General features: G+C 37.2%; 1 protein-coding gene across 1 annotated transcript; it reads left to right on the top strand.

Annotated features, from left to right (window-relative positions):
- The first annotated feature begins 4,411 nt into the window (after window positions 1-4,411).
- cfap91 (cilia and flagella associated protein 91) lies at window positions 4,412-27,655 on the top strand. Its single transcript, XM_077215278.1, has 17 exons — window positions 4,412-4,564; window positions 4,709-4,785; window positions 6,440-6,597; window positions 7,468-7,545; window positions 7,702-7,758; window positions 7,875-8,059; window positions 8,889-9,066; window positions 9,461-9,618; window positions 12,699-12,881; window positions 13,486-13,619; window positions 13,714-13,827; window positions 15,622-15,693; window positions 15,779-15,925; window positions 16,633-16,854; window positions 18,647-18,795; window positions 19,689-19,780; window positions 25,344-27,655. The coding sequence occupies exons 1-17, from the start codon at window positions 4,477-4,479 to the stop codon at window positions 25,595-25,597; spliced, it is 2,346 nt and encodes a 781-aa protein (XP_077071393.1). The 5' UTR covers window positions 4,412-4,476; the 3' UTR covers window positions 25,598-27,655.
- The last annotated feature ends 206 nt before the right edge of the window (window positions 27,656-27,861 follow it).

Genomic DNA, 27,861 nt, shown 5'->3' with positions numbered 1-27,861 from the left:
GACAAGCGGCTAGTAGTGACAGAAGCGGCAATCCACTCAAGTGGCCACGCCCTTAATTACGCAGAATTTTAAGGCTTAATATAATTTAAACGGGTGAGTTATTAAAAAAAATCACCCCCCTCACAGTTGTCATGAAGGGCAAAATTAGCTATATAGACTAAAACCACTTTTTGTACCAGGCTGTAGACATGTTTTTTTTTTCTGCTGTAAATTTGGGCATATTAATATAATATGGGGAGTATAAGGGATTCACTTTCTTTTGGAGCCTGTCTCTATGACTCTCTCTGTCCCTCAGTCAATGAAATGCAGTTCAAGTCATTTGTGCTGACCAATCATAGCACACTCTCGCACAATCCTTAGGCTGGGGTTGTGCAAAATAATTAAAAGTAAGTTGAACTGCACCTTCACTTACATTTTCCTTTTCAGGCTCTTCATTTTCCCTAATATCTCTCTGTTTCTCACTTGTTTTGAGTGCATGTTTACTTTTTTTGCTAAGTTTCTTGTACCTGTCTGTCACTTTTTCATCAGCATGTCTACTACGTATTATGAAAAAACAACCACCACATTGTAATTTGTTTGGACGTAATATAAATGTATCTTAGTTCAATTTTAAGTAATACATTACAACCATGTGTTATTGCTTTATCTTAAAAATACTTAAATACATTTACATTTTCTAAATTGCCTAAATGTCAAAATTAGTACAATGACTACATCATGACAATATCTTTATAGAAAAATCCACGGTTAATTTATGGTTAATATGGTTTAACTATAGTAACCATGTTTTTTTTTTATATGTAGTAAAACCATCATGAATTTTCATCTACACAGTCGCTCTGAGAGTCACTTGAGAAAAACTATCGTCATATAAAAAATTAATAAATAAAAAACAGAGACTCAAAGGTCTAGCTACATGGCAACCTGTCAAAATAAAAGGTTGGTTTAACCTTTGAAGAAAGTTTTGCTTAAATCATTAGGCCTACATTTTAAATTTTTGGTCATTACAATTTAAACCATTAAAAAAACTATTTTATAGAGCCCTTAAAATGTAATTTATTTAAAAATGTTAATAAAATATTGTTAAATTATATACGTTTCATGATTTCAATTAATTACACGTTTTTGATTACTAAAATATTATTTAACCATTAAAATGGGAGTCCAGAAAAATGATAAACAAAATAAAACTGAATTTGGAATGTGGGAAAAAATAAAACGGATTTCATAGGGCCCTACAAACCAGCTTTTTGGTGCATTACCATCACCTTCTGCTCCGTATGGTGTGACATCACGTACACCTGGTTTTGTTATAGTTTTATATAGTTATATGGTTTTATATAGTTATGTTTTTTGTTTTGTTTTTGGCCAAATTGGTTTGGACAGTTGTTGAATAAACAATTGAACTGACAAATTATGCCCCCATGTTTGATTGACAATTGTATTGATCACTGAGATAGCATTGACTTGGAATTAAGTTGGTTCAATATAAAAATTAAATTTGAAAAAGTAGCTTTAGATGTAGTATACTTTTGCCATATTGCTGTAGCTTAGCTTGCTACATTTCCCAGGATGGTAGCTTCAGTGTAGTGAAGCTACATTTAATGTAGAGTAACTGCTAGCTTAGCTCACTAAATTTTCTAAGTAGCTTGCCCAACACTGGATATTTTTGTGTAAAAATATGAGTGAAAGTAAAAAGTTATCAGAAAAATAAACAGTGAAGTAAAGTAGGCCTACTGATAGGGTGAATTGCCCTAATATGGGTCTTTTTACAGATCGCGAGCGCGAGTCCACATGAAATGTGCCATTTGGGATCCAGCCTGACGTTACTGATCCACTTGTCCGTGCGACACTTCAGTCGCGCCGCACTCCGCTTTATTTCTATGGGTGACGTCACGCAACTTTAAAGCACCCGTAAAGCATCCCGGGAAGGCGGCGAAAAATGGCATTTGGGAAAAATGCTGCGCGTCAAAAAGCTGACCGATGCCCATCTTTATGCAAATGAATCCGTCAAACGCGAGGCGTCTATCCAATAGAAGTAGTCTCTCGAGGGGCCTATGTTCTAGACTGGCCACTGGGTCAAAACCATGCCCATAGCGGTAAACTTGAGGAACGCCCATCAACTTACAAATGTGGAGAGGCGTGCGACACCACGCTTCAGTCGTGTCGCAAAAGTGGATCAGTACCGTAAAGCCCCGTTCACACCGCCAGCGACACGCAGCGACAAAGCGACATGATCCCATTCATTTCAATGGAGCGCTGGCGAAATCCGGCGACACGAGCGTCATCGACCGTTGGCGACAGAATGTGGGCGTGTCAAGCGACAAGAGACAAGCGACAAAAGTTGAGAAATTTCAACTTTATGCAAATGAGAAGCGATTTTCGCGAGCGACTACCAATAGGAAAGAAGCCTTTTCAGTGGAGCTCACGTCACCGTCTCGAGTGCAGGGAAGACAGAAGAGTTCGAGGATGATTACACTGTTTAATATGATTTAACTGTAACCACATATGGATATAATAAAATGATGCATGGAAAAGAAACTATCGACATCTCAGTGAGTTTAATTCATACATTTATAGTTCGAGTGGTGTAGTTTTATGATGCAAGTTTAGTACTGCTGCAGTTCATTTTACAGTTTCCCCTGCATTGTTTTGACTATTAGGGACAAGAAAATTGATTATTTGTCAAATACGAATGACGTTTTAGTAATTTATGACAGTATGAGTGAGTTTAATTTGTTGATTGATCGATCGTTAATCTAGTAAATTATTTAATCCACTGAACACTGCTATGGTAATATAAAAACACTCTCCCAACAGCATATACTGTTTCTTTTTAGCCTAATTCCTAGTCAAATTAAAATTGTATAGTTGTATATATCACTTGTGATGGTATTTAAGACCACACGTGCAGTCTACCAATAACATTAGAGCGACAGCACTACGAACGCCCACAAACGACATCACAGTACAGAGCCGAGCGACATGGCGGTGTGAACGGGGCTTATATGAGTAAAAATAGAGGGCGGGGCTTGTTTTATCCAGCTGGAACCTGGGGTGCTTCTCATTTCTTATTTGTGCATCCTCGCTTCCTTTCCTAGCACCTTAGCTCCTCCCCCTGTAGGTTGTGAGGGAAGGACGCAAGGAAAGAAAATGAGGATGGAGGAATCGAATGAAAGCTTTTTTTATACATTGGAATACTTGATCACTAGAGCGTCATTTCACAGCGTCATCAGCAGCGCTCAAAGGATCTGCCCTTTTGTTGTTGAAGTTTGTTTATTTATGAAATTCATAATGAATAATAATAAAGCAAGATACCCTGTTGAAATATGTGATATGTGTGGTTTATATAAACTGCAAAGGTAAACTATAAATTAAATTGATTGTGACCGATGTAAAGGGGGAGGAGAATGTATACGTGCGTTACGTTTAGTCAATAAAACACTTCCGCATAGGATACACCTGTGTATCCTCGCTCATAACTCCTCTGAAAGCCTCCTCACTTCTCGATCCTCGGCTCCTCGCGGTGCAATTAGAGAATTGAAATGTCCTTCAAGATGACTGTGCTTGATTGGTTTCCGGGTCATAGGATGGAGGACAGAGGAGCGAGGAGACGAGGAGGGATATTGAGAAGCATCCCTGGTCAATTTTGATTTCATGTGTACTTGATAGGTAAACCCTGCACCCCCAGTGTGTTTTCTCAGTCTCAAGGCCATATAGTGTGATTCGTGCGTCTAAATGCAAAAAATAAAATAGCCTATTAAAACATCTGATCTAACCTTTTTACATTCATATCTAGTTGGGAAAAAATATTAACTTTTGTTTGGTAAATTTTGGTAAAAATTCTTAGACATCACTGTTTTAGATTGCTGATGGATCAAAATTCTCATCTTTGATGACTATTTTGAGTGTTTAGGATGTTTTTTCTTTTACAAGTACTAAGTTACCGTTGCCTCGTTGGAAATGTAACGTTACTGTTCCAAAAAAGTATGGAATACTTTAGAGAAGGAAACATGGAGACCGGACCTGTAACAATGCTGTAACATATTAAAATTATATTATTCATATATTGTTCAATATTTTAAGGCAATACAATCAAGATCTTTACTGGGGCACCGAAAACCATTTATCAATGCACAGTGACTGAGATATTCTGTTTACCTTTCTGTATCTCTGCAAGTGCATAGTAACGTTAGTTGTTTGCCTTCAATAGTCTATGTCTAAACAACGTGTCTATATAAAGCTTCTATATAAAGCTACGAATGAATAAAGATGAGTTCATCATTCATCAGACCGAGAAAACAACATATTTACATTACGGTTCTGACATGCGGATGTTGCGTTTGTATTGACTGCCCTCTAGCGGTGTTGTGTTGAAGTGGCCGTGGCGTGATCGGATGTTTACGATCTCCATGGTGACCATTACCTGTCTTACAAATAAAACACATAACGTTAACTTACCAGTTTTAAGCAAATATGAGCGTCTCGGTCACACGCACATTTCAGAAGAAAAATGAGGGCAGAGGGGGATTCAGACAACAGAGGACTTATGATTATTTGTACGGTAAGTTACACAGTTGGAAATAATTATTTGACTTTTACAATATAAATATATTTTAGAATAAATGAGATAAGGCTATTAAGAGGGTAGCATATATATTGTGCCGTTTATCATAAAAAAAGTATTGAAGTATTGGTGCTTTTTTAGATCCAGTATATACACTGTCAGCTGAAGTGGATCACGCCAGGGAAACCCTCCGTGCTCAGGCTTCACTGGATCGAGTGGTAAGGCACACACCGTGTGATACTCATCCTTGCACTGAAGTCACGTTCGATTTTGTGCTGCAGTAGAAAACACTGGAAACCGGAGAAACACACCGTCTTGCACATTCAATAGAATTAAGCACAATTCTTTTTTAGACAGATTTTTTTAATCATGACACAATTCAAAGCTACAGGGATAGTATTAGCATTTGTTGTAGGATAAATAGGCCTATAGAACAGGATAAATTGTTGTATTAAAAGACTCACGCTGGTTAAAAGAGAGGTGGACTCACTGGTTACCATGTCAAATGGTAAAATGCTGCAAGTCTGAACGGCTAAATTGCTTTAGGTTATTGAAATGAACGGAAAATGGAAGACCCTGCTGACACTGAAGTGGTTTTGTTTGATTAAAGATCTCTGGAATACTTGACTCTGGTAAATCGCAGCATTACAGTATGTGGTCACATAATTAAATATATTTGGCCACGAAACAGTAGGCTGCATTTGTCCCTGGCAGAACATTTCTACACTGTGCTAGTTTCATGTCTCTTTCTTCTCACACAATTTCTCAAATCAATATTCCAGGTTCATTTATTTACTTATTTTTTATACTTTTTATTTACTTATCTTTATCTGTCTTGTATTAAGCATTCAGGATAAAGCCAGTCATTATTGCATTGTGAATTCTATCTTGTGTAGGGAAGTCTGGCCACAAATTATTCTACAACTCTTCTTCTCTATGGTCTCTTTTCCTCGTGCTCTGCATAATATTCTCTGTATTCAAAGGATTGTAGCCTAAGCATGGATTAGGGAACACATTAAACTTGATTTTATATTAATGGCACACATGAAGCAAAGAGATGACAAGGTAAGCTCTTTTGCTAAGCTCTAGTTCCAGTGAGTCATTGACAATGACTGATATAATTAAGTTAATTAGAAAATCTGAAATAAACATTAACATTTCTGCTTCATTCTAAATAGGGGAGAGTGGGGCACAACTAAATGCTTTTTGAATTTCTCTGTGTGTGTAAATCTACTTAGTGTTTAGAGTATTTCTTTTGAATTCCAAATGACTTTTACACATCTGGTACAAATATGTTGTCTTGTTTCATTAATACATTGTATACTTTTATACTTTTACGTAATGTATACAGTGTATTACATTATTTACACCAAGAGATTGAGAATTAACTTAAGAAATGTACTTTTACTATGGTTAAATAAATCTTCACTGATATCTTCCAAAGAGTTCTGAATTTTGGCTAATTCTTTTCTCTATATATTGTTGATATGGCATCTAGTAAATAGACTAAGTTGTGTCATGCTAGCATGTGTGGAAGTATTTTAAGTGTTACAACTAGCCACGCTCACTCCATCAGAAACCTTGAACATTCAAGGTTTGAACAAAGCATTCTGTAACTTTCAGAACTAAGCGTCCTTCCTAGAAAAAAAAGGTATATTGTACAAGTACATGTACTGTACTTCTGCTATTTTTTGACAGCCTGTTTCATTCTAAGAGGCAGAGAAAAAGTGTAAAATGGTCATAAAAAATTAAATTATGTCTGGTGTTGTGCAAAAAAAGTAACAACCATTATAAGTGTGGCAAAAAAATATATGATATGACCAATGATATGTCCTTGTAAGAGTAAAAACAATTGTGTTTTGTTTATATTAGCGGAAGGTCCCAGAGTTTAACTGCATGTTTAGTAATCTTGGACACCACCCCCGTTATACCTTACGCCTGGAATCCACTGACCCTGTGCCTGCGTTCATTGACCGGCGCTGGCGGGGCTTCGCTGAGCAGAGGAGGCAGGCTCTGCAGCGACTGACAGGGTAAAATACACCTAAACACCATAAGACAATAGCAGCCTACTTTACAAATATTATAATAGATGGGTGAAGCAGAAACATTTGTGAATGAATTACATGAAATTCAAAATGAAATTCATTGATTGATTGAAGAAAACTAAGCATTACCACCCTTTTTCCAATGTGATATTTTGCGTTTTTAAGCACAATTTCTCCAGCAAATGATTTGGCTGTTTGTTTGTTTGTTTATGCATTTATTTGAGATACAGTATTGCTTCGTAATTGTTTGTGGATTATATTTAGGATATTTTTTATATTTATATTTTCTATTTTCTTGCACTACTACTACTACAAAAATAAAAGTGACGAGACCTGGTTGAGTTGCGTTAGTAGTGTGTTGAAACTCACAGTTATGGTCGAGGGGTGACATTTACAAAACACACTCGAAGCGGTTGACCAATCACAACACACTGGTCCAGCTGACCAATCAGAGCACATTGCACTGGAAGGAGGTTCTTCGTAGAGACAGGAGTTAAAAGAGGGTTACTGACAGACTGGGAAAAGAGATGCTGCAACAATGAAAAATATGTGACAATTCATGTTTTTGTTTTTCAAAATTAAGCATGAAAACCTATTCTAGAAGTCCCAAAAATAAAATGAAGACTTTGAAAAAGGGCATAATAGGTTCCCTTTAATTTAAAAAAAAAATAAAAAATTATATATATATATATATATATATATATATATATATATATATATATATACAACTATATATATATATATATATATATATATATATATATATATATATATATATACTGACACCAAACTTTTAACGGCGGTGATGCTGTAATTGCATATGAATTAATCTGTATATTTTTGTGTCTGTGTAAGGGTTGTGCCTGGGGTTGATATCCAAACACTGAACCCTGCTGATGTGACAGGAGTGGACCGCTGGAAGTTTTTCAAACGGTGAGACCCACACATATGCAGGAAAATTAGTGTGGGTGACACCAGCTAAACATTTTGATTTAGCTAGAATTCTTTAAACATTTAAAGCGTATAATAAACAAAAAATAATGAAATTCTCTTTCCCTGTCCTTTTTTCTCCCATTGTCTTTCTCTCAGTCCTCTTATTCCTTTTGCTCAACAGATTCCTTCTGATGTTGTATTTGCTTTGCCAAAGTAAGTCATGAGGTGCTTGTCATTGATCTGTTTATAGAGTTATTGTAGTCTATATGATCTATCAAGTACTTGCCTTTATTTCTATCTTTCTATGAGTCTGTTTAATTTTCTCACAGATCTGACCTCCTTTCTGCTCCTAATGGAGATGATAAACGGCCCCCCACTCCGTTTCACCGGAGCGTGGGAGTTCAGACTGACTATCGGGAGAGTGAGACACAGACAGACCCCTACACTCCAGACCATGTGGTTCGTCCTGGGACAGCCTCCCCTGAGCTGCTCACACTGGCCACACTTACATGGGGTAAACCACATAAATATAATATAGTTGCGTTTATTTTATACTGCCTCTCACTAGCTCCTGTTCAGGTTGACAATGAGATGTTGACTTAGAGTATTTCCGTTCATACCAAAAACTATAACTGTTACTATAATGATAACTATAAAGTTGTAATAATCGTTCTAATTCTACGAGAATAGGGAAGTCCACACCACAACTATAATGATAACAACACAGAATAACAATATCATTGGAATCACTTTCAGAACATTATTCCAGCGGATGAAGGATAAAAACATTAACAGCCAATCAAAATCCACCAAAGTTTAAAGAGCTTGAGCATTTAAAGTCACCTTGAAATCAAAATGGACAATTCTAGTTTTGCTTTTTAAAGGAATTTTACAGTTTTTACAGTTTTTTTTTTAAAACCTTTTATCAAAATAACTTCTCTTCTCTGATGATGTTTTTCTCGGCACAAGGGTGGGTCAACCTGTCAATCAAATGACATCACAGCAATAATAAACCACAACCATCCAATGATCCAATCATTCCCGATAAAGAAAGTACTTGTTCGAGAAGCCGTTTCACTTGGATATATATCACAATAGGGAAGAAAATCTAATCTAATCTAATATAATATAATATAATATAATATAATATAACAGGGTGAATAACAACTTTCATTACTAGATTGATTACTACTTTAAAACAGCAGACGACAAAATTGCAGCGCAAGCTTTTAATGAACAGAACATTAGTGTCCATTGGCGTGGATGCTAATATTGTTATAGTTATATTTATACAGTAGTTAATGTTCTTGGTGTGAATGGCCTCATCGCTGGTTGTTTTCCAGGCTGTGGGCTGCCTGCAGGCCTAGCGGAAGTGGAGATGATCGAGAGGGCGAGAATGAAGAGAGCATGGGAGGCAACTCTGCCCCCGCTGGACGACCTCTCTCAGCTTGACAAAAGAAGAAGGATGATGGAGGAGATGGAGAGGAAAGAGTGGGCCTTCAGAGAAGAGGAGATTGAGAAGTGAGCAATACCTGAAGTAACATTTTGCCAAAAAAACGAAAATGCTGACATCAGTTACTCACAAAGTAAATGTGAATCTTTCGAAGAATATCCTGGCCACTCTCGTCTATATAATAACAGTGGATAGGGACTGGGTTTGTCAATGTCCAAAATGACAACTTAAGTACCATATAAGTTTCATAAAAGCAAGATCCATATAAGGTCCATATTGACATTTGTTGTATGGACAAAAATCCCTGAAACACCTTTCAAAATATCTCCTCTTGTATTACGCAGAAGAGTACCATATGCATTTTTGGGGGATAAACGAAAAAATTTAACAACAGTATAAAGAAATACTATCTGTACTTCTGCAATGCACAAACCACGTACATGCTGACTTGTGTTTTATTAGGCTGCAGGAGGCACGACTGACCCTTCTGGTGCAGCTCTTGCGTCAGAGGGAGGAGAAGCAGGAGGAGGTCAAGATGGAGCGACTGGACGTGAGCTTTTCCAAGCACCAGCAAGACAAGGAGGCGCGGCTTAAGAAGATACGCAAAGACTACATTATTTGTGAGGCAACAGATAGATAAATCATCATCATTATGTATTGCTTAAAAGGGCCCATTGTTTAGTTGTCAGTCCTCATGAAATCATAATTGAAGTTTTGTTGCTTTTAGACCATGTGTGTTTGCTTTGAGACCATACACTAAATATATTACAGGGATGTGATTTTTCCATATGTAATGCATACATTTTATAATGTAAATATATAGTCTGACGAGCTGTGTTTTAGAATGAGTGTGGCATTGTGTCAATTTATACGCAAGCAGCTCATGATCCAGTGTTTTCAGTCTTAGGCGTGCATTGAAAAATGCAATTCCTAAATTTGTAACAAGAATCACTTATGAATCTGTTGTCAACAAAAGAGAAGCTTTAAAGGATTAGTTCACCTCAAAATGAAAATCTCCTAATAATTTACTCACCCCAATGCCATCCAAGATATTCATGTCTTTCTTTCCTCAGTGGAAGAGAAATTAAGTTTTTTGAGGAAAACATTTCTGGATTTTTCTTCGAATAATGGAGTTCAATGGCAACCAACATTTTGAAGTCCAAATCAATGCAGTTTCAAAGATCTTTGAAGTGCTTCAGCGGACTGTGCACGATCGCAGCTGAGGAAGAGGGTCTTATCTAGCGAAACAATAGGTCATTTTCGGATTGAGCTGATATGCAACGCGCCGGGAACTACGTCATCACGTTGAAAGGTCAGGCTTGATGTCGCCGGCGCCAGCGGAAGTACCTCCCCACTGTTTACAAAGCGACCAATACAATTTGAAACGTATCCTCCTTCGCACGGTCGCTTTGTAAACTGTAGGGTGGACATCAAGCATGACCTTTCAACGTGATGACGTAGTTCCCAGCGCTTTGCAGATCAGTTCAATCCGAACAATTGTAGTTAAAAAGTATATATATTATTTTTTTTTTAAATGACCTATCGTTTCGCTAGATAAGACCCTCTTCCTCAGTTGCGATCGTGCACAGTCCGTTGAAGCACTTCAAAGACCTTTGAAACTGCATTGATTTGGACTTCAAAACAGTGGTTGCCATTGAAGTCCATTATTTGAAGAAAAAAACAGAAATGTTTTCCTCAAAAGACTTAATTTCTCTTCCACTGAGGAAAAAAAGACATGGATGTCTCGGATGGCATTGCGGTGAGTAAATTATTAGGAAATTTTCATTTTGAGGTGAACTAATCCTTTAAGGTCTCCCAGATGTTTTCCGCCAAAATATAAGCTCTGTAGTTTAACATTTGAAAGGAAAGAAGACAGCCATAAATATTTTTATTGTAATTTGGCTGTTGTTCTGTACAATAAAATTATTATTATTATTATGAAATACTATTTTTTTTGTTTTGTTTAGGTGCAATAGTATTATTGCATTAGTAATAGACACTGCCCGGTCAAAAAAAAAAAGTTGCTGTTTGGATTTAAATAGGCAAAAACTTAAGAGTCTATTATTGGATTACTATTGCAGTGCATTATGTTTCTAGCATGTTATATGTTTGGCAACAGGTCTTCTAACACTTATTGAGGAAATGTGTAGCTTTTCATTTCTTAAACACACACATGAATTGGCACCTCTGAGTCCAGACCTTAAATTCTCTCTTAACTCTTGCATCGTCAGAACAAAATTTTGACCAAGAATTGATGCACCTCTTAACACTGCTTGAAGTGGGCCGGTATACGCAGTACAGATGTTGTGCCGAATTTCGACTGCCTGCCAAGTGAATACCCCCCTCGTTGAAGTCGCTACCTGACTGCCTAATAATAACAGCACCCCTAATCCTGATCCCTCCTCAACTAATCCTAAACTTACCAATACTAGTATACAAGTATTTAACACGTTCTATTGTATTTATTGTGGTAGAATGTAGGCCATTACCTTTTATAGGATTTATGATAGATCTGTTAAGGGAATATATTTTTCACTAAATATTTATATAGCCTACAACTATGGTATGCTGTAGATAGTTTCTTAATATGTAGGTTGCTATTTTTCACAACAAATGCTGTAGATGAAAAAAAAAGACAGAAAAAGTTAACATTGGCCTTAGCATGGTAATGAGAAGCCATCAATGGTCTTAATTATAGGCTATCCTTTTTTTAACAAATGCTAAAGTGAAACAATTACAGGAACTGTTACTTTTCCCAAGTAGAAGTAAGAATCAAGAGCTTTAAAGTCTGGACCTTCTTGAATTATTGACTAAACAACCGGTTTTCCCCATGTGTAAAAAGTGTTCTGCTAATAATGACAGATATTAGGAAAAACCATGTTAGTTTGACTTCCATGGCACTTTGTAAACAAGTATTTGTTGACTAGGTTATTTATTGCAGTTATGCTATCAACCAACTTTGCATGTGTATGATACCACAAAAGACCATTTTGCGAAAATATATAAACAAACAAAAAAATAAACCTCATGAGGGAGCATGATCCGGGACCCCGCTACGGTTCACACTTCAACTGGATTCAAAGGTGCCAATTCATGTGTGAAAATTATTCTTCATGCTCCCTCTACCACTCTTTCACAATTTGAGCCTGATGAATCTTGACATTGTCATCCTGTAATATGGCCATGATGAGTCTTTCTACATGATTGTTTAATAAATTAAAAGCTACACTCTCCATCAATTAGTGTTAGAAGAACTGTTGCCAAACATATAACATGCTAGAAACAATAATCACTGCAATAATGATCCAATCTTGGACTCTGAAGCATTTGCCTATTTAGTATTTATCGACCTTTTTTTTTTGTCCATTTCTTTACGGTTCTGATTGTTATAATTTTAAAAATAAAATATTCTGTGAATAATAGAATTATTATTAACAAAATAACAAAATTATTATTGTTGTTGTTGTTGTCTAGTCATTTTGAATGGGGAAGACTGTGCTTGCAGGCTTTTATTCTGTTGATTTTTATCATTCCCAGAATCACTTATTCAAAACTAAATAAAGCATAGCATGTATTGAGAGCTGTCAGGACATTTTTGGGTTTAAATCAGATTATGTGTTTAAATCAGATTACCCTGTATTATAAAATAAGCATTTAAAAACTGACATAATTTGATCTAACGTCTTTCTGTTTTTCACAGCAATGCGGAAGCTTCTGGCAAAGCGCAAGAATGTGGAGGGAAAATTGGAGAGACGTGATATTATAAAGGATTATTCAGATTATGGGTCTCAGACATACGCTCCTCTGTCTCGGATTGGTCGGTTCCCGGAGCGAAATTCCAACCGCAATGTTTTGAAGAGTCCATTTCTCAGCACGTATCAAGGTCTGCTCCTGTTTGTACATCTGGTTGTTTTCCTTCTGACTATTCAGGACACACTAACGTTTCTTGTTAATTATTTTGTATAAAATTCTTCACATATACATTGATATTTTTATTTTCATATCATTCTTTGTAAAAAAAAAAAATTGAAATTTGAAGATTTTCCTTTCTTTTTTTCTCTCTTTCTTTTTCTTAATTTAATTTAAAAAATCTTCTTTCCAATCAATTTCTTTCTTTGTTCCTTCTTTCTTTTTTTCTCCTTTCAAAGCACCTTTTTCTTTCTTTCTTTCTTTCTTTCTTTCTTTCTTTCTTTATTTTCTTTCTTAAAATGTTCTTCTTCCAAATCAAATCATGTGTCTTATTGAGGAAAGATTTGCTATAACTTTTCTAAGCAATTACAATAATTTCTAAGCTAACAATGTTCACCTGGTGGATGAAAAAAGGGTAAACGAAAAAAAAAAACTCTCAACAGATCAAAATATTATAGAGACTTAGGGGTTATATCTTTTCACACCCAGCACACCACTGACTTCTTTTTCCGAAAAATTCTTTAATTCCGTTTAAAATAAGTGATAAAGGCCTGCAGTATCATCTCTGTGTTTCTTAGGTCTGTTAGAACTGGAGGCAGGTCTTTCTCCATCTGTCATCGAGCCTCAAATTAAAGTGCCAAGACCTAAAGTGACCAAAGGCTTCATCACACGCTCAGCCCGCAGAGATCTAGAGCTCATGAAGACTCATCAGGTAATGAGGTGCTGGGTGCTTTTCACACTTACTCATACTGTGGGAAGCAAAAATGAATTGGCAGATATCAGCCTGAGCTCTCCTTTCCCACTAGGCTCTGAAAGAGAAAAAGGTCTGCAGGGTGGAAAAGAAGCCTCTGCGGTTCCTCTTTAAGACGGAAAAACCTGCTCCACGACCCCTAACCCCTGTGGTGGATGAGCCCCCTGAGGTACAGCACACGTTCATGCTTTCAATTCAGGTCTTCCTTCTGACGTGCAGTTTGCAAGTCAAAAGGTGACTGATTACGGCCAGTTTTTGTAGCTTTAGGTATAAGCACCCCTATGTGATTTTCTCACTTACATTTTCAAAGAAATAAAAAACAGTGCAATTTCATGGTTTTCATGATAATGTCAAATTAAAAGTTTTACTCTAGTGTATTTTATGATGTTTTAATAATCTTTTTTTGTGCTTTAAAAAGTACACTTATTTAGATTTGTTGACTAACATACTAAAGTACTTGATTAGAATTTTAACTGTAGTGTTTTAATTGAGATTAAATTTACATTTTTATGGCCAGGGGCCAGTTGCATAAACAGCCATTATGTTAAGACTGTGCTATGACCAACTAGAAGTTAGTTAGGGGTCTTTTGGGTATCAAATTAGATCAATCTAAGATTTGATGGACCTGACTTAAAAAAAGTCACGAACAGTCTTAAAGAAAAAAGATTGGCCGGCCAGGTTTCACAGACGGGCCTTAGATTAAACCAGGATTATGCCTTAGTTCAATTTGGACAGTTATTGAGCTATTATAAATAGGAGCCCGTTGTATAAACTGCTAAGACTAGTCTTACAAGTATGTAATCAATTTGTTTTCTTTTAGACTGTTCATAATGTTTTCAAATCAGATCGAGAAAAACAAAGATTGATCTATTTTGATACCGAAAAGTAAGACTGATGAACCCTAACTAACTGCTAGTTGGTCATACTAGATCTTAAGACACAATCTTAACATAATGGCTAAGTTTATGCAACTGGCCCCAGGTTCTAAAAAAACATTACTAGTTTGCATTTTGAAACTTTGAAACAAAACAACGGCACTGACATATTTTATGATTAAACAGTTAAAAAACAGCTATTAATATACATGAATGTGTAATTACAAATATATTTATATACATGGCATACAAGGTTCAATAGAAATTACATTAAAGCATATTTTAGTTTACCATAAATGCTTGTCAGTACATTTGGCAGTACACTTTAACCATTTTTTAACCATATTTCAAAGACAATAGAATTATGAAATTACATATAAAGACGTACTTAAGTCCTTCTTAAGTGTCAAAAGCACTCTAAAGTTCAACTAATTGCATTTAATATAAATTTGAACTATAATACATCATCATGTAATTGTATCATCATTTCTGTAATAAGCACTCTTTAAAAAAAGTGTTTTTTTCACAATGTGGTCAAAGGTCTTAATAGAACCAAAGTGACCTGAAGATACTGTACCTTTCAAAAGTTTCTGGTATTTTTTAAAGGAAATCAGTCCTTTTTTCGACACATGTTGTCAAATTGATCATAAGTGACAGTAAAGACATTTCTAATGTTACAAAAGATTTCTATTTTAAACAAATGCTATTCTTTTGAAAAGTTTCTTGAGCAGCAAATCAGCATATGGGAATGATTTATGAAGGATCATGTGACACTGAAGACTGGAGTAATGATGCTGAAAATTAAGATTTACCACCGTGCATACATTACATTTTAATATATCAAATAGAAATCAACTAATTTGAAATGTAATCATATTTCATGACATTTCAGTTTTTACTGTATTATTTAATAAATAAATAATAAATGCAGCATTGGTGAGCATAAGATACTTTTTCAAAATCATTAAAAAATCTTACTGGAACCAAACTTTTGAACAGGAGTGTATCTGGAACGTTGACTCTCTTTGTATCATTTATTTATTACGCCGTTCTGTTTGTATGCCTCATTTATCATTCTGAGATAACAGGGAGATGAGGAAAAGGAACTGGCTATCATCTTTCTGCAGAAAGTGCTCAGAGGAAGATCCACCCAGAATCAGGTAAGGCTCAGTGGGGGAGCCTGTTTTTTAACGAATGTCTTGTGTAGTTGTTGATGTGAATGGATAATGACGTCTTGCGTGTCAGATGTTCGAAGAAAAAATGAAACGATTGGAACTGATCCAAGAACTGCGTACCACCCACGCACTGCAGAAGGAGGAACAGGACAAGAAAGAGGCGGAAAAACAGGTCACACTCGCCTTGCAGAGACAGAGAGACATCCAGTCTGACAGAGTAAGACCGGAGATATAAATGCTTCAGAGATGACAATAAGCACCTACTGTACCATGAGAACTTTGTACTGAGATAAATAGGTAGTTTTATCTGTCAATCAAAATATGGCTCTTGAGACATTCACAACATCACCTCTGCTTTACCATGTACCACTGATCTTTTCAGGCTTTCATGGCTTCTCTTGGGTCATGTCATGAAGTTTCAGATTTTGCTGCTATGAAAACAATATTCATATTTTTGTATTTAATTTTCAGAGCTCAAAATTTCTCCCTCCACCCCATCAGTGAAAATTATTAAAACTACTGTAAGCTATTTTTAACAAAGTCTCTGATCATTACAGTCTGATCTTAACCATTTGTGGAGAATATTTAAGAATAAATTGATTGATAACACGTGAAAAAGTGCAGCATAGCAATAGCATACATTTCATGTTAATGTAGGGAATGGTACTACATTTACATTTTACATTTAAGTCTATTTTTAAATAATATAAATATATAATATATATATATATATTTTTTAAACAGTGTAATCTCAGGACAAATGTTTTAAAAAAATATGTTTGAGCCTTTAAATTTGTTTCATGGTCTAAAAAAATCAATCATTGTGAACAAAACAATGACGCTAGAATTGACTATAATAAGCTATAGTAACTCAATTATGAAACTGATTAGATTCTTCTTATTCCTTCTCCCACTTTCTCTCAGGTGTCTCAGATTGAGTCCTGTGTAGCTGGCCTGTCTGGGGGAGTGGTCGTGGACATGCTGGACTTTTTGTCAAAAGAGTTGGTCCGGCTTCAGGAGGAAAGGCGAATCCATGCCTTTACGCTATTGGCTGAGAGAGATCGGCGTATTCGTGACGCTGAGGAGAGTGGAAGGCGGCAGATAGAGGAAAGGAGACGCAGAGAGGAGGATGAGATATTTAAACAGGTCACTAGAACATTAATGGACAATAAATGTGCTCTTATTTCTACCCAACAAAATCCCTTGAACGTACACTACTGTTCAAAAGTATGGGTTTTTGAAAGAAATTAATACATTTTATGCTGCAAGGACACATTAAATTGATCAAAAGTGACAGTAAAAATATTTTATAATGTTACAAAAAATGCTGTTCTTTTGATATTTCTATTCATCAAATAAACCTTAAAAAGAAAATGTATCATCGTTGCCTCAAAAATATTAAGCAGCACAACTGTTTTCAACATTAATAATAATAGGAAATGTTTCTTGAGCAACAAATCAGCATATTAGAATGATTTCTGAAGGATCATGTGACACTGAAGACGGGAATAATGATGCTGAAAATTCAGCTTTGGATCACAGGAATAAAATAGTTTGTCAGGAAGGCAAAACCTTTAAAATTCAGTCAGAAAAAGATAGATAGATAGACCACATAAAATATCTAAAATAAGTTATATATATATATTACTAATTAAAACACACAACACGCATGTTTAAACAACTATAAATCAGAAATGGACTTTAACTGTCGGCGCTCCCTCTCGCATGATAAGAGAAGACACTGCACGGTTCATGCATGGCTTTTCAAATTGTCACAAAGCACAATAATCACATACGTTATTGTCTATTTCATCATGAAAACTACAGCTAGCCAAATCAAAGAAAAGTTAAAATGTCTCAAGCAGCATGTCCTCATATTTTACAGTACGCTCACAATAAATCCTAGAAATATTACAATGGGAATGGGACTACAGTAGCCATGTTTTAGGATGGAGTTAAATTCCTGCTTATGCTGACTCAAGCGATGTGAGACATCATGTTGACAGCATGTTGTGCTATTGCGTTTGGTGATTATTTATTCTGTATGAAATATGAACCGAACTTAGTGTATACATGCCTTAGTGTATACATGCCGAACTTAGTGTATACATGCCTCAGTCACGATAAGAATTATATCTATAGAAGGCTTGAAATAGGAAATTGAAATTAACCAATTCAAATCAAAATTAATTATGTAATCTAATGAAACCAACGAGAGGTACAGAGGTAATATGTTCAAACATACATGTTTATGTTTGTGCACTTCCGAATGAAGAAAGGGCAAGGCATAAGAGTGAAAATCTACATGAATTAAAATGTAATGCTGGATTAAAATATTCCATTTTCAAAGTGTTCTGATATTGTTTCATTAAAGTTAACATTTATTCTATAAATGTCAGGCTACTTTAACAGCTGCACGAATTACCCATTGTGATTTATTTGCATAAATATAAAAAACGTTTCAAAAATCACAAATTGCACCCTGGATAGATAGATAGATAGATAGATAGATAGAAAGATAGATAGATAGATAGATAGATAGATAGATAGATAGATAGACAGACAGACAGATAGATAGATAGATAGATAGATAGATAGATAGATAGATAGATAGATAGATAGATAGATAGATAGATAGATAGATAGATAGATTAAACTTTGTTCTTAGCTTTTTCTAACATCAATTAGCACATTGTTAGCATGTTTTAACATGCTAAAGTTCTAACATGATTTAAGATGTATCTATAAATGTTTTTTTTTTCTTCACAGAATTCTCTACTATTGTCATAATGTAATCATATTTCACCTTTCACATTTTTTAATGTGTGTCCTAGTCATATTGTGCACATTTTCATCTTGTACTGCAACCGGCAGCTTTGCAGTCTTCCTTTTTCTATATCAGAGAACTGTTGTCTATCTGTATATCTTTTGGTATCAGGTGGTCAAGGTGCACCAGGACACCGTAGACATGTACCTGGAGGATGTCATCCTGGGCTCCATTAACCAGACAGCTGATGCCCAGGCCAGAGAGGAGATACACCGTCAGGCTGAGGAGCTGGACAACATCACCTATGCCATGGAGGAGACGTACGTTTCTAGTCTCAAATGCTATGACATCCAATTAAACCAGTTTGAAAATCTCACAAATAAATTGCTTATTGATGACTAATGATCCACAAACTCTTATTATCATGGTGGTCTTTTCAGAACGGTAAAAATCTTTCAGACTGTCAAAACAAAACACTTCACTGCACTTTCCTGAAGAAAAGGGATAAAATAAATAAATGCACCTTTAGATTTCAATATATTGAAAAGATTCTGTCAGCCCTGTAGGCCTACTGACATTCAAGGCTGTAAGACATGTTTGTCATTTACACTTGCATACGTCAGAGGTTTTATTAGATTCAAGATCATTGGTGAGCTGCCATAAATCACATGGGAATAGACCCACACATTTTAAGTGTTTAGTTAAGACAGAAGCTATGAAATAGAGACCTTGATAAAATAATGGATGTAAGGTGTACAAATGACTCACTTCTGCTTCCAGAAGGTTCTGAAAATAAAATATACAAAGCCATGCTTAGATTTGTCAGCAGGGTGACTTCCACCCATTGTGTTCTGCCCGTTCAAAAACTTAAATCCTTCAAGGCAAAATGCAGAGAAACATAGCTACTGCCTAAGAAATATGAAATATGTATGAAAAACATCTATCTACACATTTTCCTTTCCTCAATAAATAATAAATTATGGATATCAGATGTGACAGCTCAGCTGTGGGAAATCACTAGAATCAGATACGGTGTATTTGCAAAGATATTATAAACTAATAAACATTGTATAACCAAGATTCAGAGGTCATTGTTATGTTTCCTTCGGTGAGGCTGCCAGAATTGTTTAAGAGCATTTTCTTTGTCACAAACCAAATGAATCCGCTCTAATCGGCCTGTGTTGTGTCTTTCTTGGTCTGTGTATACGTGCAGGAGGAGCAGTCAGCAGTCAGAAGAGATTGTGGCAGAACTCGTCTACAGATTCCTCATTCCTGAGGTCCAGAAGATTGATGTCAGAGACAGAGGTGAGTTATTCAATCAGGCAGACAATCAGTAAAATACCAAACTATTACAGACCAAGCCAAATTAGTCCTCAATGTTATTATCTTCTCCCCCTCATGCCATTTAAAGAAAGCAAAGAAAGCAAAAATTGGCCGAGCAAAATTATTCAGCCCCCTTAAGTTAATACTTTGTAGCGTCACCTTTTGCTGTGATTACAGCTGTAAGTCGCTTGGGGTATGTCACTATCAGTTTTGCACATCTAGAGACTGAAATTTTTGCCCATTCCTCCTTGCAAAACAGCTCGAGCTCAGTGAGGTTGGTTGGAGGGCGTTTGTGAAAAGCAGTTTTCAGTTCTTTCCACAGATTCTCGATTGGATTCAGGTCTGGACTTTGACTTGGCCATTCTAACACCTGGATATGTTTATTTGTGAACCATTCCATTGTAGATTTTGCTTTATGTTTTGGATCATTGTCTTGTTGGAAGACAAATCTCCATCCCAGTCTCAGGTCTTTTGCAGACTCCATCAGGTTTTCTTCCAGAATGGTCCTGTATTTGGCTCCATCCATCTTCCCATCAATTTTAACCATCTTCCCTGTCCCTGCTGAAGAAAAGCAGGCCCAAACATGATGCTGCCACCACCATGTTTGACAGTGGGGATGGTGTGTTCAGGGTGATGAGCTGTGTTGCTTTTACGCCAAACATAACGTTTTGCAATTTTTGCCAAAAAGTTCGATTTTGATTTCATCTGACCAGAGCACCTTCTTCCACATGTTTGGTGAGTCTCCCAGGTGGCTTGTGGCAAACTTTAAACAACACTCTTTATGGATATCTTTAAGAAATGGCTTTCTTCTTGCCACTCTTCCATAAAGGCCAGATTTGTGCAGTATATGACTAATTGTTGTCCTATGGACAGAGTCTCCCACCTCAGCTGTAGATCTCTCCAGTTCATCCAGAGTGATCATGGGCCTCTTGGCTGCATCTCTGATCAGTCTTCTCCTTGTATGAGATGAACGTTTAGAGGGACGGTAGAGGGTCTTGGTAGATTTGCAGTGGTCTGAAACTCCTTCCATTTCAATATTATCACTTGCACAGTGCTCCTTGGGATGTTTAAAGCTTGGGAAATCTTTCTGTATCCAAATCCGGCTTTAAACTTCTCCACAACAGTATCTGCCTGGTGTGTTCCTTGTTCTTCATGATGCTCTCTGTGCTTTAAACGGACCTCTGAGACTATCACAGAGCAGGTGCATTTATACGGAGACTTGATTACACACAGGTGGATTCTATTTATCATCATTAGTCATTTAGGTCAACATTGGATCATTCAGAGATCCTCACTGAACTTCTGGAGAGAGTTTACTGCACTGAAAGTAAAGGGGCTGAATAATTTTGCTTGCCCAATTTTTTTAAGTTTTTTATTTGTTAAAAAAGTTTGAAATATCCAATAAATTTCGTTCCACTTCATGATTGTGTCCCACCTGTTGTTGATTCTTCACAAAAAAATTCAGTTTTATATCTTTATGTTTGAAGCCTGAAATGTGGCAAAAGGTCGAAAAGTTCAAGGGGGCCGAATACTTTCGCAAGGCACTGTATGAACTGGTCAATCATGTCTCTCAGCACATCATTGACGAGTGCTTGGAAAACGACGGGGGAGTTGGAAAGGCCAAAAGGCATAACCAAGTATTCAAAATGTCCATGGCTGCGGAGAGCCATCCTTCTTCACCACATAAAAGAAGCCTGCTCCCGCGGGAGACGAAGAAGGGCGGATGATCCCGGCTGCCAGAGAATCAGAAATATATGTCTCCATGACCTCCCTTTCTGGAACAGACGTACCTGGCAGTAAATCTATGGCACAGTCATAGGGACGGTGCGGAGGAAGAGAAGCAGCCCGGGACATACTGAACACTTTCCTCAGGTCGAGATACTCCTGAGGCACGTTTGACAGGTTCACTGGTTCCTCCTGCAACACAGAACGAGAAACAGATGAACAGGCAGACACAAGACATGAGGCATAACAATGAACACTCCAGGCAGAGACAGAGTTTGACCCCACTCTATCCTGGGTTCGTGCTTCACCAGCCACGGGTGTCCCAGTACCACGGGAACAAGAGGTGACTCGGTGAGCAGGAAGGAAGTTCTTTCGGTGTGGTTGCCAGAGGTAATCAGGGTGATGAGACCAGTAGAGTGAGTAATACCCGGGAGTTCTTGTCTATTGAGTGCGTTGATGACGTGATCCAGTGATGTGATAGGGATTTGAAGCCGTCGGGCCAACAAACAGTCCGTCAACTTGCCCTCGGCTCCTGAATCCACAAGAGCCTGATAGTTGTAGATATGGTCTGCCCATTGCAGTCTTACCGGGAGGACGGTAGTGGACGAGGACTTTGTCATAGACAGCCCATCCGACAGTAACCCTCGTCCTACTGTCGGGCTTGGTCTTTTAACGGACAGGCTGTAAGAAAGTGTCTGGCCTTGCCACAATAAAAGCAAAGTCCCTTGGCTCTACGACGTTCCCATTCCTCCCGGGAAAGCTGAGCTCGACCTACCTGCATGGGTTCAGGATCGATTGGTGGGCTTACCGTGTTCTCGCTCCTGTAAGTAGCATACTCCGGGAATTTGTGCACCAGAGTCTGGTGGGAGGACTGGTTCGCTCGTTCCTGTAGACGCATGTCCACACGCAAGGCTAGTTCAATCAGTCCGTCCAGACTCCTGGGTAGTTCCAGCGTGTAGATTTCACGTTGGACACGATCAGCCAACCCATGTAGGAACATGTCTCAATGCGCCTCCTCGTATCATTTGCACTCGGCCGCTAGAGTACGGAAATCGATGGAATAATCAGAGACAGTTCTATTGTCCTGACGAAGGTGGGCGAGTTTGTGGGCCGCCTCACATCCCACTATCGCACGGTCGAAGACCCGTCTCCTCTCCTCTCTAAGTGCGTGGAACGAGGAGCAGCAGTGGTGTTGGTTCTCCCACACCGCAGTTCCCCACAGGTCGCGCGTCCAGAAAGCAAGGTCATCACCAATGACACCTTTGACTGCTCGGAAGCAAAGGTCATAGGCTGGAGGGAGAAGAAGATGGAACACTTCGTTAGAAAGGTTCTGCAGAGGTTAGGTTCGACAGAATACCTCTCTGGTGTAGGGATGCGCGGCTCCAGCTAGTTGATGTTGGGTGGATCCCGGGGAACAGACAGCGGGGGTGGCGCAGTGGGAGCTCTCAGTTGTTGAAGTTGAGTGGTGAGCTCGGACACCTGTGTTACCAGAGCCTGTACTCCCCGACCAGTGGCGACAATGTGTTCATCCTGTTGATCCATCCTGGCACAGTTACCTGCGAGGATCACCTCAAGTCCAGATGAACTCGCTGAACCCATTACTTGGTCAGATCGTTCTGTCATGACTGATGTAAGGAAGACAGAAGGGTCCAATTGCGAGTGCACAAAGTATTTATTAAAGTGGAAAATAAACAGAAGTAGATGCTGGTCAGAGTCGAGGTGGGCAGTACACGAGTCCAACTCGGTAACGCAGGGATGCAATGCGCAGACGGCAGACGAAGACAGCAATAAATACACATGGGCTGACAGGAAATACCTGAGTGACGATCCAGAAAACAGCACGGAACAACGGAAAGAATCTCTGGAGAGCCTCAACGACAATCTGAAAAAGACAAGACGAGATCACAAACATTATATAGGACTACTCATTCAAAACGACGCCCATACACACATACACGCACACAAATAGCGAGGGCGAGTCAGTGAATCCATGAACCGTGACAAAGGGATAGCTCACCAAAAATGAACTTTCCCTCATTCGTAACACTTTAAGGTAAGGGTACATGAATTATCATAAATTCATGCATGAATTCTGCATTCATTCATGCATTAATATCTCATGAATCATCAGGAACTAACACAAGTTCAACATTTTTCATTCATGACTTCATGGATGAACAACACCTTAATTAAAACATTAACTAAGATGAGCACATCATCATGAGTTATGATTTATTACGCATGATCATGATGTTTTCTTTGTTCACAGTTATGCCACCATTAATAGCACATTGTTCATCAGTGTTTCAAAGGACTTGTCACCACTTTAGTTGAGGGGCCACACACATGATGAAGTCCTTGATAGATAATGCTTAGTTAATGATGACTACTGTATTTGAATGTCAACAGAATTTGTGTGCTATGAGTTTGCGATTGGTCTATTTTGGGGTCTGTCCAATACAGTAGTCATCATTAACTAAGCATTATCTACCAATGACTTCATCATGTGTGTGGCCCCTCAACTAAAGTGGTGTCTAGGTCACTGACCTAGACAAAGAACAAAGAAAACATAATGATCATGCGTAATAAATCATAATTCATGATGATGTGCTCATCTTAGTTAATGTTTTAATTAAGGCGTTGTTCATCCATGAAATCATGAATGAAAAACGTTGAACTTGTGTTAGTTCCTGATGATTCATGAGATATTAATGCATGAATGAATGCAGAATTAATGCATGAATTTATACATGAATTCATGTACCCTTACCGTAAAGTATTACCCTCTCTCATTAATTTATTGTCATGCCCTTCAAATATGAAAAGCAGAAGAATGTTATACAATGATTTCCATGCAGTAAAAGTGGGTTGTGACCATGACTGTCCGCCTCCATAAACAGCAAAAAAGCTACATTAATTATCAGAAAGGAACGTGAAAGTGTTCTAATTAATTGTGAAAAAAAAAGTAATTTGTTGAATGGTGCTGTTATAATGCAACACAGAAGTGGCACATCCACTCTATTATGAGCCTGACTTTTACTTGAAACCACATGACAGAAATATTTTGAGATTTTATCACTATTTAACATACTGATCTAACAGTGGTATTTGCTTTAGAACCCATTGGACATCAAGTGGCAACCCAACACAGTAGAAAAAGGTTTATTGTACACAAGCAAGAAAAATTGTCCTTAAGATCAAATTTTTAAATTAATTTAGATGAAAAATTCTAATAGTAAGTGTAATAATTATTAAATATCTATAAACCATTTAAATAGTTAAACTATTAATTTCTACAACCAGTAATTCCTCACAAAAAATACTTTGTGGTATAAACCGTGCTTTCGTTACAAATGAACCCACATATAATTTAGTCATATTTTCATATTTTCTTTAACCTTTGTTCATGGTTTGGGGGATAAGGGAATGTTACAAAATCTTTCCATGTTGGCATCGGCCTAATTTGGCTGCTTTTAGCAAGCAACAGATGAATTTGTGCCAAATCATCATGCATGTTATATTTAACCCTATAATAGTACTAATATAATATAGTATATGTATATATGTATGTATATATATATATATATATATATATATATATATATATATATATATATATATTAGTATAAAATAGTATAATACTAATTTCTGTTACATATCCTTACAATATGTCAGCCGAATATAAATTATAAATGTTAACTAGATGTATTCACTACCTGTCTCGCCACTCTATCAGATCAGACTTAAGAGCCAATCTCCGGTTGCGGCCCACTAGTTGAAAGCCACTTTAAAAATGCACACTTTGCTCATTTTCTTTTAGTTCGCCAGAGCCAGAGAAGGCATCTGCAAGCAGCTCGTTCAATCATCAGTAGCCGTCTAGGATCTTCTGCGGTCTCCCTGCCCCCATCGCCCTCAGACAGAGCCTCTTCAGCAGTCCTGCATGACATACTCAGCCAAGTAGAGGAGGCTGTTCCCAGAACCATGACCCCTAGAGACCCTGGACCAGCACAACACAATCTGACCAGTGATCCAACAGCAGACACTCACAACGGGAATGAACAACATGCAGACTAAGCCCAAGGGCAGCACTACAAACCATTAAAATAGTCCTACATGTAAATGTTTGTATTAGTTGTCATAGTTTGAGCATAGAGCAGCTTGAGTCCAAAGGCACAAGTTATTGGTTACACAATAAAACCAGCATTTATTTTATCAGTACATCTCTATTTTACATTAATAATGGAACACATCACAGTTTGTAGACTACTCTGTAGTACAGCATGCCATAGACTTTTATACATCCATTTTCATCTTTATGGAAAAACAGATTCAGGTAGAATAGACCTACAGAATGTGTTACGCACTAGTAGACTGGCTGACATTTTTTCTGACCATTATGTCCATTAGATCCTGTCTAAGAAATGGGCTGTATCTCTTGAAATGATAGACAGAATGATTAGGGAGATTTATTAGACCTATTATACCCTGTTTCTGGCATAGCCCAACAGAGGATCTTTAGATCTTATGTTCCTTATAAAAGCCATAAACAGCTTAATTACCAGTTACTAAATACAAACTCATTTGCGTTTACATGATAAAAGCTCATATTCCTGCAATCTTGACTCCTGTTTGAATCTAGATCATCCTCATCTTATCCCTAATCCAAATAACCTACCTAATCTAGCTAAACTCTATAGGACAGTGACCCTCGAGCAAGATTGGACACCCCTGTCGTAAAATAAAATAAAATGCACTTTTCAAAACATTTCATAACCACAGACATTTAGCACGACCAGTCTGAAATCATATCTAAGGGTTTAGCTATCTTTGGAACCGCCATGATCACAGCCCTTTTCCAAAGGCTGGGGACAAAACCGATGTCCAAAGGTTTTTAAAATATATGGAGCCAAGCTGGAGTCAGTTTACCTGCACAATTTCCCCCTGTAGTCAATCATTTTATCCCTTAAAACTCATCTTTGATCATCAAAATTACATATTTAACAGTTTTATTCCTTGAAAAAAAAATCTTCATGTCTTAAAATGGCTTGAATGTAACAGCCTTGCCTCATTTAGTACACGGTTTAATTAAATTAAACTTAACTAAAATTAAAGTGCAAATTAGCCCCGCCCCCATTCACTCACACCAGCTCAGAGATCCACTCGTTGATGATCACACGTTGACCTGATTGGTTTCAAGGTAGTTTGTGACGTCAGAAACACCAGCATTTTTTCAAACCGCGTTTTCGAGACTGTCTTTGGTTCACTGCAGTTTTAAGGAGGAAATACTCAGCAATTTTGTTGACTTATGAATTTACACACGTGGTTTGTCTTAAAGCATTAAAAACACCATATAAACAACATTAAAAACTGGATTTTCACCAGAGGGGGACTAACAATATAGGCAGAAATTCCAGCAGGGCCTGCACATTTCTTAGGACAAATGTGTTTAAAATAGTTGTTGATCTGGTTTACATCAACAAATTATCTTTGATAATACCAGAAGAAGACTCTATAACACTAATGCTATTCTCAAAAATATGTTCGCTCTTCTCAAATCTTAAGTACATTTTTTTTTAAATCAATGGCTTTCTGTAAGTCATCAAGAGTAGATACAAAGTTCCTTTGAGGGCTGCATATTAGTTATAGATTTCATAGAATCCCAAAGGATTAGACATGCCGAGCTGACCAACAGAATTTGATTTGATTTGAAAGGGATTTCTGTTGAGCTGTACAAACTTCTGATTATGCTGTATGTCGCTATACTATTGACAAGGGATTGCTTTGTTTTTTACCCACACAATTTCTAGTCTACTAGTATGACCGCACCTTAATGGGACCACAATAATTTGGCTACATTTTAAAACACGCAGCAGTTTTATAATTCACTTTAGAGGCACACAGTATCCCAGCTAACAATAATATTGTGGCGAGGGGGTGTGGTCTAGCGAGGTCTGCAACCTATTGTGTCCTAACCTCTCATGTCATTCCAAACCTGTAAGACTTTCGTTCATCTTCGGAACACAAATTAAGGTATTTTTAATTAAATCTGACAAGCTTTCTGTCCCTCCACAGACAGCTACGCAACTACCACTTTGACGCTTCAAAATGTTCATAAAGAGATCATAAAACTAATCCATATGAATCGAGTGGTTTAGTCCAAGAGACAATTAAGATTGCTTTATATGATGAACAGATTCACAGCTTTTATTCGCATATAAACATTCATAAACTCACACATCAGTTGTGGTAAACGGAAGCTCAAGCATGTTCGCTTGACGTGAGAGAACCAATGAGGTCGTGTTACACAACACGTTAGAATTTTCCACAAGAACCAATGA

This window comes from Siphateles boraxobius, unplaced genomic scaffold, assembly GCF_051911475.1.
Source record: "Siphateles boraxobius isolate OS27281-9 unplaced genomic scaffold, OSU_SipBor_1 7, whole genome shotgun sequence".
In the NCBI taxonomy this organism is placed as follows: Eukaryota; Metazoa; Chordata; class Actinopteri; order Cypriniformes; family Leuciscidae; genus Siphateles; species Siphateles boraxobius.
This window is presented reverse-complemented; position numbering and strand designations above follow the sequence as displayed.